The following is a 20,075-nucleotide window of genomic DNA, read 5'->3' on the forward strand; positions in this document are numbered from 1 at the left end:
TATCATATTTTACATGATTTATCACTTTGAATAGCGTAGATTTGAATATATGTAACCATTTCAGAAGATTCATTATTCACACTAATTGGGACCTAGTTATATTCTGTGAGAGAAGAATGAAACATACTGTGCCACTATACAGGTAGCACTGGGAACAATGGGCATAATTTTGTGCAGCCAAATTTTGCTACAATGTAAGAGAACATTCTAACAATTTAAGTTGACTAGCAAAACACTATATGTATTCAATCAAATGCCAGGTGGCCATCCTAACAGTGGTGTTATACAGGGGACTACTATTCATTACTTACTATTTTAAATATAGTAATAATCAATCAAGTGTTTATTTAGTGCCTATCCAATGAAAGACACTGTGCAAAGCAAAATGGGATATAAACAAAATGAATGAAGGAGACAAGAACATATAAAAAAGTACAAAGCATAAATAACAAGTAAATGGCTGTAAATATACGCAAAGGAATTAAATATAAGGTAGTCTGAGAAGGAAGGCACTAGTTGTATTAAAAACAGACATTAAAAGCTTAGAAAACAGACTTCATTATAATTACAGATATTAATCTGTAATAATCTATAATAATCTTATGAAGTACACAGTTAGTTATTACGCCCATTTTACACATGAAAAAACTGAGGCTCAGAGAGGTTAAAGTTGCACATGAGCACACAGCCAGTATGCCACAGGCAAGATTTATATGCAGTTCTGAGGGAGCGGATTCTGGGAAGATGTCGGGGTAGGTCAGAAAATTCCAAACTCTCCAGATTTCCTCCACAAACAAGACAGAAGAACGCCTCAGGGTGAACATACAGCAGCAAAAATAATCAAGAGTTGGGGCAGAACAGTGGTCTGCTTAGGACAACCAAAGAAAATACAAAGATTCCAGGACAGAGGTTTGGTGTGAGTGAGGTGGAAACAACTCTAGGCAGGCTTAGCTGAAACAGCAAGTGGCGAGCCCTGGGGGCAGCTGGGTTGGGAGGTAGCCTCCACCTCAGCCACAGGAATTTTCATCCTAGACAGTGTGGGGAGTTGGGGGTCTGAACAGGGCAAGGGCTGTGGGAACCTTTGCTGACAAGGGACGCCAGGCCCAGCTGTGCTGCTAAGACGTAGTCCTGGGCAAGAAAGAACCATCAAATGACTGGTGAGTACAGAAGCAGTGGGGCAGGGATGCTGCTGGCTGTGGACACTTACAAGAGACCTAAGTTACTGGTCTCAGTTCTAGGCCAAAGGGGAGAACGAAAGGTTATAACCAATGGAGGGTTCTTGGGGATCTAGAGCATTTCCAACATAGTGCACTGGGGGGGCGGGCACATGCTATCTGTGGCATGGAGGGGGAAAGATGTGCAGAGGTTGGGCTCAGGACAAAGCTCAAAAAAAATCACAAGAAGAAACTGAGGCCAGAGGCACCATCTTCCACACCACAGGATTAGAGGTGATTATAATAACAAGCTGCTAAAAGCTGGAAAAAAAAAAACCAACCACCAAGCAGGCAAAGGAGAAAGAACCTAACCACAGACAGTTACTATGGGAATAGAGAAGATCAGGGTTCATGATGTTCAGAGGAGGATACTAAAGAAAATGAAGTCTCTCCTACCCCAAAGAGTCACATCAAACAGTCATCTGCCCAAAAGGAATTCACAGAACTCAAAAAAGACTTTAAAAATCAGAGAGACTGAGAGAAAAAAACAAGTAAGAATAATCCAAGAAAAACAAGATTATGAAAAGAAACTCAACCAACTGGAAAAAGAGAACCAGAATCTTAAGGAAGAAAATGACTCATGAAAATTAGAACTGGGCAAGGGGGAAGCCAGCAAAGTTATGAGACCAAGAAATAATAAAATAAAATATAAAGAATGAAAAAATAGAAGAGAATGTGAAACATCTCATAAGAAAAACAAATGATCTGGAGAACAGATTAAGAAGAGAAAACCTAAGAGTAATTGGACTAGGGGCATCTAGGTGGTTCAGTGTATAGAGCTCCAGCCTTGGAGTCAGGAGGACCTGAGTTCAAATCGGTCCCTGAAAGTTAACATTTACTAGCTGTGTGACTCTGGGCAAGTCACTTAACCCCAACTGTCTCACCCAAAAAAAAAAAAAAAGAATTGGACTACCTAAAAGTTACAATCAAGAAAAGAATCTTGATACAAAGATACAAAAAGTGTTAGCATAACAGGGGAAAGTAGAAATAGAAAACGGAAATAGAAAAAAATCCACTGATCACCGCCTGAAAAAAGAGATCCTATGAGGAAAACCTACAGGAATATCATAGCCAAATTCCCAAACTCCCAGTTTAAGGAGAAAATAATACAAGCAACAAGAAAAAAAACAATTCAAATATGGCAGTCACAGTTAAAATTACACAAGACCAAGCAGCAGCTACACTAAAAGACCGCAGCCGTTATTAATGATTTATCAATAAAATGTTAAACTGAATGGACTTTTCTGAATCCCCATCTTCCTTTAACCTCATAATGTTTTTTGACAATACTAACACTCCTTTCCTCTTGAACATCTTTCATTCCCTGGCTTCAGGGATACCATTCTTTACTGGTTGTCTGACCATTCCTTTTCAGCTTCCTTTGCCAGAGCAACCATTTTTTTGTTCGTGAAGAAAAGAGAGTATCCCCCAGGACTCTGTCCTGGACCTCATTCTCTTCCTTTTCTCCTTTCTGTCTCTCTCGTTTGGTGATTTTCTTTATCAACTCTCATGAAATGAAACTTCTCTAAACAGATGACTTGCAAATCTATAAATCTAGCTCTTTTCTTTCACTTTAACATTAGTCCTACACCACCAATTCTCTGTTGGACATTGCTACAGTGATGTTTCTCAGGCGTCTCAAAGTCAACATATCTAAAACAGAACTTACTAACTGTCCTTCTAAACCTATCCTACCTCTAAACTTCCCTACTTAAGATGAGACCACCATCCTGCTACCAGGCACAAGGTTCATAACCTCAAAGGCATCCCTCCATTCTTTCTTCCTCCTCACCCTTCATAGTCAATCAGATGCCTAGTCGTAACCATTTTAGTTCCACAACATCTCATATATGCCCTTTCTCTATACTCAAATGGCTATCATCCTTCTTAAGGCCCTCATTACCACTTACTTTACTGCAGTAAGTATTACTACAATAAGTTCCTAACTGTTCTTCCCGCATCCAGTCTCTTTTCTCTCTGATACATAAGCCATACAAGGAACAGTTCCAGCAACACAAGTCAGATACTACAGTACTTCCCTGTTCAAAAACTTCAGTGGCTCCCTACTACCTCTAGCACAGAGTACAAACTCCTAAGCTTGGTACTTAAGGTCCTTCCCAATTTGATTCCAACCCACCTTTCTTATTTCCTCCAATTTCTTGGACTTTTAAGTTCCAGAGAAAATGACTACTGAATTTCACATTTTATTTGTCATCCCCATGGCTTTACGTAAGGTAAAGTGGAGCATACTTGTTCCTCACATCTATTTCTTAGAACCTTCCTTCAGGGTTGAACAAAGGTTAATCTTTTCCGTGAAGCCATCCCTGACCACAGCAGATATTAGTGGTCTCAAATGTGCTAGTTTTTATCTCCCAATATATTGTGAAAAAAGAGACTATTTTACTCTGGACTTACTATTTTGCTGTTATAACAGCACCTTATACGTTAGAGGCACCTAAAGGTTTGTTAAATGTCGACTGAATTTTGTACCATCTCTTATAGTGTTGTTCTGAAGTAAGTATACACTATGAAATGTAATCTATTACTATTATCATTAATAATAAAAAAAATTCTCTCAATTTTAACATTAAGAAAATTTTCAAGAATTGTAATAGTCTGTTTTAGGTTTAAAAAAGATACTTTCAAAACTTCAAGTACAAATCCTTCCCAAGGACTTACCTAAATCCTCATCTAGTTTGGTCTTGGGTGGCTCCCATGGGGGTCTCACAGCTTTGGCTTTTGCTTGCCTCTTCCCTAATTCTTCTTCAAACTTTTCATACAAGTCTCGGAGCCTACTTGTCCCAACAACTGTAGAATCTCCCTTAAACATATACCAAAAAATTGGTAGTATTAACAAATTAACTTAGATAATATAATAGACCTGTTATGTGATACCAAAATATCACGGTTTCTACTTTATAAATTTAAAAACAAAATATCTTACTTCTGATAATTTACTGCTACTATTTTCTTTGGGTGACAAATATAGTGAAAAACACCAATCCTGTAAGTTATCTAACAGTGATAATGAGGAAATGCTTTATCTGTTAAAAAAAAATCTGATAAAGAGGGATAAAGATTAAAGTAGAAACTTTGGTATTGCCACCCTCCTATTCCCTCTTAGGATTTTAAAAGTTGATATACACCCAAGAGCATTATAGACGAATACATGGAAATGTCAGGAAACCAAAAAAGAAAACAAAAGTTCTTCCTGTTAAGCTATTTGCTCAGACTTTGAATTCTGGCTTCCCTGACAGAGATTCAAAAAATAACACATGAAGAGAGAAGGACTTGGGCTGAATTAGGAGGGGGGTAAAAGCACTTTGGACTTGTGAAAACGACTAGGGATTTAACTTGGGGAAAAGAAATGTGGAAACATTTGGGGGAATTTGAAAAGAAGCTGAAAGAAAACAACCCGACCAGAAGAAGAAAAGGAATTAGGATAAAGGACCTGAAGAAAAACATATACAATATCCAGGGAAATCATGGGGGAAAAAAGGGGGCTGAAGGAAGAATAGTACTTCTAGACTTCAAATTATAAAGCAGTGGGCATCAAAACCACATTGTACTGGTTAAAAAATAGAAAGACAGGGGTAGCTAGGTGGTGCAGTAGATAAAGCTCCAGCCTTGGAGTCAGGAGGACCTGAGTTCAAATCCAGGCTCAGACACATGACACTTACTAGCTGTATGACCCTGGGCAAGTCACTTAACCCTGACTGACTCACTAAAAAGCAACAAATAAATAAATAAATAAATGAAAATAAAAAGACAGACCAATGGAACCAACTAAAAAAGAGAGAATAAGAAACAATGTTACTCAATAATCTAGGGTTTGCTATCAATCAATCAATCAATCAACATGTATTAAGCAACTTCTATGTGACATTGTAGTAATCAATAAGAATATAAAAAGAAGCAAAAGATCGTTCATGTCCTCAAGTCAGGCCCTTCTAATAGGGAAGACAACATGCAAACAAATATACACAAAGCAAGCTTATAGACAGGGCAAATAGAAAATAATTAACAGAAAGAAAGCACTGGAATTATGAGGGGTTAGGGAAGGATTCCTATAGAAGGTGAGACTTTAGCTGGGATGGGACTTAAAGGAAGCCTCCTTACTCCTCAACAAGCCCTCTTCAATGCAGGGACAGTAGTGTCTTGGCTGTTACATGAACAAGACATTCCATCTCTCAGCTCCAGGCATTTTCTCTTAACATTTAAGGAATATTAAGGGGTTCCCTAAACAAGTCTTTTTGAGTTGTCATATTTTCCAAGAAACACTGGATCTGGAGAATGCAGGAGGCCCTGAATGGGCGAAGGACAAAGTCTCCCTGAGCTGACATAATTTGTTGTTTGCACCCCATGCTGAACTCTCTGTGTGTCCTTGAGAGCCAAAACAGGCACTAGTCAGTCACTAGGCTGAGAAACTGCTTGTGCAGCTGCGACCCTTTTACATAAGCAGACCTTTACATCTTTGCGGTCTAGCAGTTCCCAAGGGAAAAGAATGCCACTTTGGCCATCTTCTTGTTCTTCTCCTTTGGGAGAGGTTTTGTCCTTTTCCCACCTTTACTGCACCTTTCCTCCTCCCATGCTACTCCCTTTTAGGAGGGGATTTCTGTTTTCACCTCTTTTCTTGGTTGTACTGTCATAAATATGCAAACTTCTGTATGGATTGTAAATTCTGCTCTGGCTTAGAGTTCCACGTGTATGTTCATTTCTCTTATAATAAATCTAATGGCAACATAGTGTCTCCTGGTCTTGTGATATCGTTTTTTGTTAACACCTCCCTGCCTGAAACTTCCTCATTCTTCCTACTACCATACTGAAGAAAAATTACTTTGGCAGTAGTATATAGGACACACTGGAGTGGCTGAGAGACTTGAAGCAAGGAGACCAATTCAGAGACTCTTGCCAAAATCTAGGTGAGTAGCAGAGAGGAGAGATGGGAGATAAAAGATGGGAAACTGGATATGGCAAGGGATAGTGGAGTACAGGATAATGCTGAGATTACAAATGTGGGAGCCTTGAAGGATGGTGGTGCTTTGATTAAAATAGGAAAGTATGGAAGAGGAGATGGATTGGAGGAAAGATGATGAAACCCAGAGAGGACAAAGTATCTGGAAGACAGCGGTTAACACTATCAAATGCAGAAAACAGGGAGAGGAAGATTAAAACTGAAAAAAGACCATCAGATTTGGCAAGAAAGAGATCAGTAGAGATCTTAAAGAAGAGTACTTTCAGGTGAGTGATTTAGAGAAAACTGCAAAAGACTGAGGAGTAAGAGGAGAAATGGAAGTAGCACATATAGTGCACTGTTTCATCTTGTTTGTGCCCCTAGAAGTTTGGTTTTGAAAGAGAGGAAAGATATGAGATGATACCTTGAGATAGTAAGGCCTCGTAAAGAAATTTTTAGAATGGGAGATACTGAAAACTGTTTGAAGGCAATAAGTAAGGAATGAGTAAACAGGGAAAGGTTAACGATAGAAGAGAGAGATATTGCAATTTTCTGGACAAGACAGGACAGACAGAATCAAATGCTAACACAGAAGGTTGGCCAAGAGAGGAAGAACCATTTTTGTTTGTTTTTGTCAAAGACTGAGGGAAATGGGGGGAGTGCAGAGGATGCTACCCCAGGATTTTGAGATGAAAAAGGAGAACTGCTATGGGAAACTATTCATTATAATTTTCTTGTCCATGATCTAGTTCTAAGAGACAAACTCTTATTCTTCCTCAAGCATCCACTTTGGCAATTGTTCTATAGTTATTCTTATACAGGAAGCTGTTTACAAAATGTACTGAGGAAAAAGCAGGATTTCTCCACCTTCAAAATTATGAAATTAAGAGGCTGTGGGGTGGTGGAGAACACAGAAGTCTTTCATGTGTTAATGCATGTAAACCTTAAAATGTCTAATTCTCAAGTCTGTCTCTGGAAAAATGGCTTCTTTATAACCATCATAAATGCTTAATATATGCAAAAACATTCCCACTCCATTTTAGACATACCACTTGATCCATGGGGTCATTAGAATAGTAACTTTCTGAATGAGTACAACGAATCCAGACTGGTTTAAGCAGATCCTCTTCTTCTTCTTCATTTTTGTCAGGCATGATCTCCTCTGGCTCTTTGTCCTTAATTGAGGTATAGCTCTTTTCTTTGCCAGAATTCTGATTGTCAACCCATCGATCTCTGTCATCTTCCCATCGAGTTCTCTTCTTCTCTCTACTTGGAGATCGGCTTCATCAAGAAAGAAGGAAAAAAAAAATCTTTTGTTGTCAAAATTAACAGCATTCTGTACATTTTAAGAACTACATACTTAATCTCAGTTTTGTAAACAAATGCTCGTGGTTGTTCACTGATAATTTTGCCCTTAAACTGCCATCCCTCTATACCCCTACATTTCCATTAGAGATTAAGCCACAACTCTCATTAGAGAGAGACATTTTAAGAGTATTTAGTAACTACCACTGATTAATACCATTTTAATGCAGGTAAATAAGGGACTTTCAAAGAGGGAACAAATGCTTTACTTTCAGAATTTTCATAACAAATATTCATCTGAAAAGTTTTAAGACCATTATATTCTGATGGTTAGAGATCTCCAAAATTACTAGTTGTTCTAGGTCTTCAAAAACACCTTTGTATAGATTTTAAACTTGGACCTAATGTTGGGTTATGTTATTTTATAATATCACAAATCTAGAGTGAAAACAATTAGGTTTTCCTAGCTTATTACTGATTCCAAAGCCAGCCCCTTTAGTCTTACCTGCTGGTTCGCTTGTACTCTTTTTTGTAGGATCTGTCTGGAGATGGGGATCTTCGGCTTTCCCGGTGCCTGTGTCTGTCCCTGTCCCTGTCCCGTTCTCGCTCTCTTAAAGGGTTTAACACACACAACTGTTTTTGATAGAAAAGCTTAAAACCACCATCACATTTGTTGTTAACAATGTGCTTCCACACAGAGACCTCACTTCAGCAATTTTTCTAATTTTGCTTACCAGAGGCTTTTGCTATTTGCCATTAATTCCCCAAGAAGATAAAGCAATTTTTCACTTAACAAAAGAGTAAATCTCTTTCGCAATGTTTACTGGAGATGAAAATTTATTACTAATTCTCATAAATAACACACCTGAAACCCTAAAAATAAATGAAGTTTGATCATGGTCAATTTTTCTCAAAATCTTCCAATCACCATCCTTACTAATCTAGTCTGTCAGGTAAAATTAACATACTTCCCACTGCTGCATGGAAACACACCATTCTATCAAATTATAAGTAACTTGAAATGTAAAATTAAGAAGTATACAGGGTTGAGGTTTTACTAAAATTTATCCACAATTAAAAAAATGGAATTAAATGTTGAAGAGGATGTGGGAAAATTGGAACGCTAATACATTGTTGGTGGAGTTGCGAAATGATCCAACCATTTTGGAGAACAATTTAGAACTATGCCCAAAAGGGCTACAAAAATGTGCGTACCCTTTGATACAGCAATAGCACTTCTAGGGCTATATCCCAAAGAGATCAAACAAATGGGAAAAGGACCCACATGTACAAAAATATTCATAGCAGCTCTTTTTCTGGTGGCAAAGAATTGGAAATTGAGAGGATGCCCATCAATTGGGGAATGGCTGAGCAAGTTGTGGTATATGAATGTCATGGAATACTATTGTTCTATAAGAAATGATGAACAGGCTGACTTCAGAAAAAACCTGGAAAGACTTATATGGTCTGATGCTGAGTGAAGTGAACAGATCCAAGAGGACTTTGTACACAATAACAGCCACGTTATGTAATGACTAAGAATGCTAAACTGAACCCTTCTCAGCATTACGAGCATCTAAGACATCTCCAGAGGCCTCAGGATGGAAAATGCTGTCCACATCCAAAGAAAGAACTATGGAAGTCCAATCGCTATCACTTATTTTTACCTTCTGTTGAGTTTTGTTTCATCTTTCTGATGGTTCCTTCTATTGGTTTTAATTTTTACTTACAACTTCACTAATGTGAAAATATGTTTAATGGGTATGTAAATGTACAGGGTGGGGGGGAGGAAGGGGGAGAAAAATTTTCAACTCAAAAGCATATGAAAAAAAACAAAAAAAGAAAAAGAAAAAAAGAAAAAATGGAATTAAAGTAGCATTAAATCAACTTATTAGTGAAATCCGGTGATGTTAAAGTGAATAGATATATTTTAACTATACCTTAAATGAATATTTGGAAGCAAATTTCCAAAATGAAATTCAAATCATCAGAGGACTCTTGATTAGAAGATACCTATCAAACCAAGGGAAATAACCAAATGATTCTGCAAAGTGGAATGAGGGCTGAGAAAAGCCATGGTCTCTTTAATATAGAAAGTATAGACCTTAAAAAGCCAATAAGATTTCATCAAGAAAACACTGTCAGCCTTTAGTTTCTAATTAAGAATTCTGTGACCAAGTAATAACATGTTTCACTTTCTAAAATTCAGAACTTACAAAACAGAAGAATAAGTGGTCAATGTTTTAATATTAAAAGAATTCTTTGTTTAAGGTTTGTTACCGAGGAAATCTTTTAAATATTATGTCCCCCTGGTGAATTCAATTTGTAGAAATCTGCTTTACATATAACTTTTCAGTAACACCTATTGAACAAGAATACACTGATGCATTTTTAAAAGATTTTTCTAGTTTAAAAATGGTGCCCACCAAAAGAAGAGCATGAGATGTTAGGCTCTTTAATGTGACCCTGAAAAATTATAGCTCAATTCAGTTCTCTTGCACTATTAATTCTATATTAAACATAATAAAAGATTTCTGTTGAAAAGAAAAATACCATGATTTCTACATAAGATATTCCAAAAAGTCATTTTAAAATCACTAAAAAAAAATTGATGGAATTTAAATTTAAATATGCATTTAAAAGGACACTGATAAACCAGAGATCCAGAGGAAACTAACTAGGATGATAAAGGGCCTTGAGAACATGAGACTATGCCATACAAAGATCAGTTAAAAGAACTGGGCATATCTGGCTTAAAGTGCTTAATAACCTACAGGTCTATTCTCTGAAAAAGTATGAGGATATAAAGTGCTTGGGACCAAAGGGCACAACTAAGTAACAAAAGATAGAAGTTACAAAATGACAAATTTAGTTTGAAGTAGAGAAAAACTTCTTAATAATTAAAGCTATCTAAAAGTAGAATGTAATACTTTGGGAGACTGTATATCCATTTGTTGGGGATGTTACAAAGGGGAATTCTTGTTTGAAATAGGTTAGATTGATTGGCTTTTAGGTCCCTTCCAAAGATCCTGCAACACTACTGATACTAAATGATGTGGTCAGTTACAGTTGGAAAACCAGATTAAGTAGTCTAGTATATTTAGTTTAAGCATGTAAGCAATGTTTATGGTACTTTTTCAAAATCTTATTAGTAGGGCAAGATGTAAGCTTTTAGAAATAAAGTTCATCTTAAAATCTGTCTACGGGAAATCCTTATGGGAAGTGGAAAAGTATATATATTTTTTTATTTTTCCTTTTTTAGGCAATTGGGGTTAAGTGACTCGCCCAGGGTCACACAGCTAGGAAATGTCAAGTGTTTGGTCTGAGGACAGATTTGAACTCAGGTCCTCCTGACTTCGGGGCTGGTGCTCTATCCACGGCGCCACCTAGCTGCCCCAGAAAAGTATATTTGTAAATGAAAATGATATAAAAAAAAATTACATCAATAATTTTTTTAATTGGTTAAGCCCATTTTTTCCTTGCTATTGTTGAACTCTTGGTTTAAAAAAGAAAGGACACTTTGTGAAAGAATGGATTATTTTGTACTATACTTTCAAATTCTACTAAATAAAGGCAGAGAAAGGGATCATATGAAACTTTAGTTTAATTCATTAAAATACAATCTTATTTCTATATCTGCAAAGTTGTAGTGTTGTCTAAACTGCTTTTAGAAATTACACTAGAATTTTAGATTAAAGAGAAGTGTAAGGTAGGCCCCATCCAAGAGAATCAAATGGATTTTGTTATAAGATGTTATCTAATTAAAGGCAGTCTTACGGTGTTTTTGAGGTTATTATGTCCCTATATTATGGCACTACTTTTGTATGTATATACAAAGATATGTATAAAGAACAGCAATAATCCAGGAAGTTGTCCCATGACAGTAAAAGGAAAAAAAGTTTAGAGCAATTATGTAATGAACAGATTTTCTTTCAGTTTAAAACGTACTTACTATCCAGATATTCCTAGGCTATAGCACATCTTTATTGTCCAAGACAAGCTCAAAACAAAAACTAAATCTGTATTGCAAGTACTGAATGTTGATAAAGTGGCTTTTAAGAGTCCATCTAACAGCTTTACAAAGTAACAGGGGAAAAAAATTATCCAAAGTGTTCAAAGTCTCAGTTAAATGTTTTCCCTAAAGATTATAACATGAAATCATCTAAAAATCTGGAAAACATAATCCAAGGTCTCTGTACTACGGAAATGAACAGACATGACTGGATTCACTGATTCTTGCTGAATTAAAAAAATAAAAAGGGTTCTTATTCACTATCACTCTGTCTCCAGCACATTTCAGACTGCTAACCTAAATGAAATCCTTTGTCTCCTTATAAAAAGTCTTAATCACACTAAGGCAGTGTCCAATTTGGTGATGCCTATTGCCACCTTTTCCCATTTTTAGGTGTTTCTTTACTATTCATAGGGCTCACAGACTAGATGAATCCAGCATACATTGTAATTCTTGCATATACATACATTTTCCATAAAGAGGAAATAGACAGAGAACCTCCCTTCTTTCCTTCACTGGTGCTGTTCATCCTCTTAGTGGCAAAGAATGGCTATCATCCTTTAATTCCAATATGTTCAATAACAAATTGACAGAGTGGTGCAATGCTTATGTAGAAACAAATCTAAAAGGGTGATTTGTTTATTGGACAAACCAAAAGAAGAAAAGAATATGCCTTTGTGAGGACCTGCAACCTTTACTGGGGATATAAAGTATATTTTTCAGTGTGGAAAATGGTACAGAAAAATGAATTTAAACTACAAGGGAGAGGAGAAATAGAAGGAAGAATGGAAACATATTAGCATGACAATGAGAGTAAATATCAACCCTATCAACATTATAATAAGGCACAAATAATGTAGTCATTTTCTACTTACTGTTTTCTGCCATTTGTTTTTCTTGTGTTTATAGATTTTTGATCTTATGAAAAAGAAAAATAGCAAGTCTGGAACACAGTAGCTTGAAGAACAAGAATTTCTTCATTACAAGTAAGAAAAATTCATTAACATCATAGTAAAAAGACCTTAAGACATTTGACACAGGCAAGTTGCTTTTCAATTTGCATTACTTACCACATTTACTCTAAAACAAACAAAAAACTATGCAAAGGAAACATACAATTAACTCCCATTTATCCAGAATGGTTTGCAGTGAGAGGAAGTATGTTAGTTTTAACTAAAAAAATAAATGAAAACTATCATATCACTAATCATATTACCAATTTCCAAAGAAGGCAAGTAATACACACTTAACCCTAAAATTATACTGATACAAATGAATTTTTCTTAGATAAGTCAAGGTACTTAAAATCTTGCATTATCTTGGGGTTATTATCAGGCATATCAATGATCATTTTAGAGTACTATAAGAGCAACAGGTTACTGTTGGAATGAGATCTGAATGAACTGTGACTATCTCTAGTCCTGTATATCACATTATTTGCTTAAATAAATCAATCCCTGGGAATCAGTTTTATCCATTGATAAAAAATCCCATGTTTCAATTTTCTAGCTTAGGTTCATATAAATGGAAATTTACTTGTATATGGATCTTTGACAAATTTATCAAAAAATCCCAGACATCCTGCTTACCTGCTATGCTCATAACTTCGGTGACGAGGTGGAGTCCTCCCTCTGTCGTAATCCGATCTATGTCGGCTACTTTCTTGTCTCCTCCTGTCTGGACTTCGGGTTCTGTCCCGCCGGTCTCCGTGACTATCTGACCGGTGTCGGTCGCCATGTCCATGACTATGTTCTCGATGCCGGTGGTCATCATAGTGCTTACTCCTTTCTGGGGACCTCCTTTCACTCGAAGGCTTCTCTACCTGATACTGAGTTGGGTGCCTAAAATGGCTACTGCTGTTATTGTTACTGCTGGTCTGAAAAGAACTAGAGTTATTCTGGTAACTAAAATTAGGAGGCGGGAAAGACTGCTGTGAATAGGTTGTGGGATAAACTGATGGGTAATTAAGTTGTGGTGGTATGACTGGGGGTGGTGGTGGCAGGGAAGGAGGTGGCATCATATAGGGAAAGGTAGTTTGTGTAGCAGGTGTTCCAGGTACTGAAGTGTTAGTAGGAGTAGGTACAGGAGGAGGAACAGGAGGAAAGCAAGGTGGTACTGGAAAAGTTGGCCTTACTTGATGGTTGGGGAGAGGTGGCCTGAGAGGACACTGGGTAACAGGAGTCTGTGCTGTTGGAGGCACAGGTGGGGGGTAGGGCACAAAATCTGGCCTGGGTGGCAAGTAGCTTGTAGTTGGAGGACCTGTGAAAGTGGCTGGGGGAGCAACTGGTTGTTCATACTGGTATTGCCCAGTAGGCTGCTGAGGATGAAGCTGTCTCAAATTCTGAGGCCGGAAGGTTTGAGTCGAAGCTCTTCCACCAGATCCTCCTCGTCCTCGGGAATTGCCTCGTCCAGAGTGGAATGACATTCTTTGACTGAAATTTTAAAACAATAAGAATAAAATAAATTTCATCATATAAAGCCTTGTTTCACAATAACGTAGCCATGCAGTTATCAAATGACAGGACCCTAATCAAGCTACTGAAATGTTCACTGCCTTGCTTTCTATTCATCCCCCAAAATCCAGTTCCCTGTGCTGTCTCACTAATACAGCAAGACTACATTAGGCAGCACTAAGCTCTCCTTCTAATCCAGTCAGAACCTCCTTTGGGCTCCCCAAGCTTAACTGCTAGGAGGTGTCCTTAGCTTTCTTCTTTTTCTAGCCTTCCTGGAGATTCAGGTACCACCCCTACACCCTGTAATAAAACACTCCCCCTCCCCCATCCCCCCATTATAACACAGACACACAGGGTTCCTGAGACTTTGAGGAGCTAATGTTCAAATGTCTTTGTGCTCCTAAAAAGCAGCTGAGGCTCCAGCTCACTTTTAAACACTAAGTAAATTTGATTCAAGTCTCACTTCAAACATTTCATTAGGAAAGTCTCTCTAATGGTGTTTGATGGTAAATCTAAGAAGCAAAGGTAAGAAAAGTTAACCCTAGGGTCTGAAGACCATCTGTGCACAGGGAGAGAAGTGGGGGAGGGAATACCTATGCAACAGAAAGAGGCTGATTTGTCTGGAAAATGAACATAAAGGAAGGTGAAAGGAAGGCAGGTTACAGTCAATTTGAAAGGATTTAAATGACAGCTTAAACATTTATATATCATGCTAGAGAGACTACAGAAATTAAGATTTTTGAACAGGAGGTGATATTATCTCATAAAGTCGAGAGAGAGGCAGTATAGGATAAAGCCAGTCTAAAGAAAGCTTGGCAAAATACGCCACTAACTAAAGTCATCTCAGTGGCAGAAAGACTGTTTTAAGAGCTATGTAAAAGATGGAATTGGACCCCTCTCATTATTATATGACAGTTTCAGAAATGACAGTCATAAAAGTAATACAAGGTGATAAAATTAAGGGTATTAATAGCAGAAGAGACAAAATTATCCCTATTTGCAGATAAGATGAGGGTATACTTGAAAAACCTTAGGCAATCAGTGAAGAATATGAGATAATTAACAGTTACAGCAAAGTAGCAGGATATGAAATAAATACACAGAATTCATCAGCATTTCTAAGCCATACTAATAAAAACCAGGAAGATGGGAGAAATTATTGTCAAAATCACTAAAAAATGCATAAAATATCTGTGAATTAACCTACCAAGGCACAGGTAAATTTTAAATAAATGCCATTATAAAACATCTGACAGAAATAGTGATGACAAATAAATGGAAAACTAGTCACTATTCATAGTTGGATTATACCAATATAATAAAGATGACAATACAACCTAAATCAATTTACACATTTTAGTAATTTACTAACCAAATTACCTAAGATTACTTACTTCTTAGGACTAGACAAAAGAACAAAAATTCACCTGGAAGACTAAAAGATCTAGAATCTCAAGGGGAAATAATGAGAAAAGATATGCATGAAGAAGGCATAGTATTACCAGACTTAAATTATGCTATTAAGAAGTAATCAAAACTATCTGTTACTGGCTAAAAAGCAGAAATGTACATCAATGGAACAGACAAGAGAGGCAAGAAAAATAAAACTGAAAACTACAGCCTAATGTTTGATAAACCCAAGAACATAAACTCTACTGAGGAACATAACTCTACTGAGGGAAAGAAATCCTTTTCAGAAGAACTGCTGAAAACTGGAATGGTATATGGGAAAAACCTACATCTTACACCACATACTACAAAAAGTTCAAAATGGATGCACTATACAAATACAAAAATCATATTCAAACAACTCCACTGGCTTCTTGCTGCCACCAGGACAAAAACTAACCTCAACTTCTGTTCTTAAAGCTCTATATAACTTGGCCCAACCTATCTTTCCAATTTCACTGGACATTACCTCCCCTCCTTTATTCCATGATCCAGTCAATTGGCCTTCTCTCATTTCTCATATATGATACTCCATCTGTCTCCTTGCCTTTGAACTGGCTGTCCCTATCCATGGAATTAATATCTTTTCCTCATCTCTGAGTTCTTTTCTTCCTTTAAACTGCAGCTTGGGTACTGCCTTCCACATGAAGCCTTTCTTGATCCTCCCAACTGCTAATATCCTCCTTCCTTTCAAAAACTACTTTGTATTTAACAACTATGTATGTGTGTGTGTGTGTGTGTGTATGCACACACATATACACACATATAATTGTATTTCTATTATATGTATACGTGCACATAGACATAACACATAATCTTGTTTCCTCTATTAGAATACAAGCTCCTTGCAAGCAGGAATGGTTTCATTCTTTGTACCTGTATCCCCAACGTATGTAGCACAGGGCCTGGCACCTAGTAAGTGCTTAATAAATACATGCTGACTTATTTTCTTAATTGAATAGAATACCAGATCCCTTTACAACTATGGCTAAGAGGAGAGTTCTTAAACAAGGAATAGAAGATCACCGGGGGAAGGGGGAGGGAAGGGGGAGGAAGAGAGGGAGGGAGGGGGACAGGGGGAAAGAGGGGGAGTGAGGGAGGGGGAGAGAGAGAGAGAGAGAGAGAGAGAGAGAGAGAGAGAGAGAGAGAGAGAGAGAGAGAGAGAGAGAGAGAGAGAGAGAGAGAGAGATCTGGTACAAACAGTACAGATATATTTACTACCTCACTTGGTGATCTCATTAGCTCCCATGGATTTAATTATCATCTTGTTTTAATTACTAAAACTTAAAATAAACAATAAGAAAAGAAAAAGAAACTAAAATATCAGAAACTTAAACACTGAAACATACACAAAATAAGGGGGAAAAAAGCATGTCATGTGCACAGAAGAATGTAAGAGAGGATTCAAAATATATAGCAATAAATTTCCATTTTCAAGAAGACCTATATAATAAATACTATGTGTTGTGTTGACAGCTGTCCATCTTTTCTTTGCTTCCTTTTGAGTTTTCTTTTCTTCTCTGCTGTGCACTTTTCACTTTGTTCTTTTTTCTCCCTTCCTCCCCCTCCTGAGAAGGCTATAATTAAGCACAGACATACACACATACATACATATCCATAAATATACACACACATATATATACTTTACCTAACAAATTCTACTTTGATCTTTGTTTTTATATTTGTGCATATCTCTTATTTCCCATCCCTCCTAATGCCTTTACTTTATTTCTACTTGCTACCTTGCCCTATTAATCTACCCTGCCTCCAAGGATCCCTCCTTTCTCCTACCATTCCCATAAATCAAAACACTCTTCTATACCCTCTTTTGACCTATTCCCTCCCCTTCCCTCTAGAGATCCCTCCCTTATCCTCTCCCCCATCCCTATCCCCTTGGAGTTTTACTTCTTTCTGAATTTAGAAGATTTTTTATACTCTTCTAGATATATATATGTATTGTCCCCTCTTGAACCCATTGGGTTTCCAGAACAGCCCTTCTCCCCCATCAAATTCCTCTGTGTCAGTTCTTCCTCTCATACCTCATTTGTAAAATTACTGTTTTTAGCTGTTCCTAAATGGTTTTACTTTTTAAAGTCATATCATACTCAGGTCTACCCCCATCTTTCTTACAAACTACCCAATTACTAATAACAATTTTGGATATGTGTTTTACATTTTACATACATAAAAGGTAAACAGTCTGTCCTCATTGAGTCCCTTGTAATTAGTCTTTGGTATGCAACTTATATTTCTCTTGTATGTCAAATCTTCTACTAAGTCCAGATTTTTTTAAACAAAGTCTAGAAAGTCTGACAGCTTATTAGATGTCCATTTTTTTTTCCATTTAGGATTATGCTTAGCTTTGCTGGATGTATTTTTGGACAGAATCTCAGTTCTTTTGCTCTTCAATATATAATGTTCCAAGACCTGCAGTCTTTCAGTGTCGCTGCTGCTAGGTCTTCTGTGATTCTAATTGTGGTACCTCCATATTTACATTGTTTTTTTCTTGTTGCTTGTAATATTTTATCCATGAGCTGGGGGCTCTGGAATTTGACTATAATATTCCTCTGTGTTTTCCTCATAGGATTGCTTTCAGATGGTGATTGGCAGATTTTTTCCCCTATTTTCACCCCTTGTTCTAATGCTTGAGGTTAATTTTTAATTATTTCTTGTATTATTATATCAAGATTCTTTTTTTGGTCCTTTCAGTGGTCCAATTTTTCTTGCTTTCCCTTCTTGATCAGTTGTTTTTCTTATGACTGTTTCATATTCTCTTCTATTTTTTCATTCTTTATATTTTGTTTTTATTATTTTTTGATCTCTTATAAACTTTCCTGGCTTCCCCTTACCCATATCTGATTTTCAAGATGTCATTTTCTTCCTTAAGATTTTGGATTTCTCTCTTTTTTAAAATTAATTTATTTAGTTTTAGTTTTCAACATCCACTTCCAAAAGATTTTGAGTTTTAAATTTTCTCCCCCTCCCACTTCTCTCCAGCACCCAACCCCCAAGATGGCATAAAATCTGATATAGGCTCTACACATACATTCATGTTAAACATATTTTCCCATTAGTCATGACATAAAGAACAATTAGAATTAATGGAGGAACAATGAGAATGAAGTAATAAAACAAAACAACAAAGGAAAAGGATTGCAAATAGTATGCTTCCATCTGCATTAGGACTCCATGTTTCTTTCTCTGGGTGTGGACAGCAATTTCCACCAAGAATCTTTTGGAGTTGTCTTAGATACTTGCGTGGCTGTGAAGAGTCAAGTCTATCAGTCAGTCATCCCATAATGTGGCTGTTACTGTGTACAACATTCTCCTGATTCTGCTGATTTCACTCTGTATCAGTTCATATAAAACTTCCATTCTCCAATTGATGGGCATTCCCTCAATTTCTAATTCTTTGCCACCACAAAAAGAGCTGCTATAAATATCTCTGGATCTCTTTTTCTAATTGGTTAACTTTCTTTACATAATCTTCTTGTTTTTCTTGAATTGTCCTTTTTTAAGTTTTCCCTCAATCTGTCTCATTTGATTTTTAAAGTCATTTTTGAGTTCTTCTAGGAATTTTTTGGGGGCAAGTGACCATTTGATGTTCTCTTTGGGTAGAAGGTTTCTCTGCTGCAGTATTCTCCTCTGAAGACAAACCCTGGTCTTGCGTATTCCCATAGTAACTCTTCATGGTTGGATTCTTTCTCCTTTGTCTCCACTTTTTTTGTTATTTGTAATCTGCAGTTTTTGAAATCACCTCTAGTCCTGGGACGTGGGCGTTGGTACCTCTGGCCTCAGATCCTCCTTCAATTCTCCTCTCTGTCCTGGAACTGAAACCAAATCCTCCAGACTTCTATAAGTGCCCACAGGTAGTGGAGTCCCTGCCCCATTACTTCTGCCCTCTCCAGGCACGTGCTAGTTCCTTCTCACCCCTGATGTGTCTTTGAAGCACAGCTGGGGCTAGTGTTCCTTATCAGCAGAGGTTCCCAGATACCCAACATCCCTCACTGTTCCAGGGGTAAAAGTGTCTGTGGCTGGGGCAGAATCAGCCTCCCAACCCAGCTAACCCCAGGGCTAGTCACTTGTCATTTAAACAGTCCCTATCCTGGAGGTGTTTACTCCTCACAGGGACCAAACCTGGCCATGGCATTTTTCTTCAGATCAAGTGTGACTATCCCAGGAAGACTACAGTTCTATTCCTACTCTTATTTATGTTTATCACTTTATATTTGACCTGAGGCATTATTTTATTTCTTTGTGGGGTAAAACCTTGAGGGCGTGGAATTTTCTGACCTACTCTACTTCTTCCCAGAAGCCTCTCTCTAATCATCATCTCCATGCTGTTCATTCGCCTATCTACCCATCTATCCCTAACTCCTCTGCTGACCTCCAGTCTCATATCTTTAAGTGCCTTTCAGACATCTTCAATTCAACATACCCAAAAGTGAACTCATGAACCTTTCCCCAAAGTTTTCCCCCTTATAAATTTACTTATTATTGCTGAAGATGCCACCTAGTCCCTCAGGCTCAAAAAAACTGAGTGTCATCCTGGACTCTTCACTATTTCTCACCCCCATACCCAAGGCTTATTTTCACCTTTGCAGTATTTCTCAAATATTTCCTCTTCCCTCTTCTGACACTAACCACCATTGTATAGGCCCTCATCACCTCAGGCATGGACTGAGAGA

General features: G+C 37.3%; 1 protein-coding gene across 10 annotated transcripts in view; it reads right to left on the reverse strand.

Moving 5' to 3' along the window:
• Positions 1-20,075, reverse strand: part of DROSHA (drosha ribonuclease III) — a 112,697-nt gene that overhangs the window by 81,417 nt on the left and 11,205 nt on the right. For 7 of the 10 annotated variants that reach the window (XR_013486194.1, XM_078153330.1, XM_078153329.1 and 4 more), the window contains 5 exons: positions 16,846-16,964; positions 13,075-13,917; positions 7,979-8,083; positions 7,218-7,449; positions 3,894-4,035 (listed from right to left, as the gene is read on the reverse strand). Coding sequence is in view for 9 of the 10 variants with exons in the window: in XM_078153330.1 (XP_078009456.1) it covers positions 3,894-4,035; positions 7,218-7,449; positions 7,979-8,083; positions 13,075-13,917; positions 16,846-16,964 (1,441 nt within the window). In the remaining variant the exon portion in view is untranslated. Of the gene's footprint in view, positions 1-3,893; positions 4,036-7,217; positions 7,450-7,978; positions 8,084-13,074; positions 13,918-16,845; positions 16,965-20,075 lie in introns of those variants that run through there. The other 3 variants (XM_020995794.2, XM_020995799.2, XM_020995800.2) reach the window with 1 other exon arrangement.

The sequence above is a fragment of the Phascolarctos cinereus genome, unplaced genomic scaffold (genome assembly GCF_003287225.1).
Source record: "Phascolarctos cinereus isolate Bilbo 61053 unplaced genomic scaffold, phaCin_HiC Scaffold_4;HRSCAF=312, whole genome shotgun sequence".
NCBI lineage: Eukaryota > Metazoa > Chordata > Mammalia > Diprotodontia > Phascolarctidae > Phascolarctos > Phascolarctos cinereus.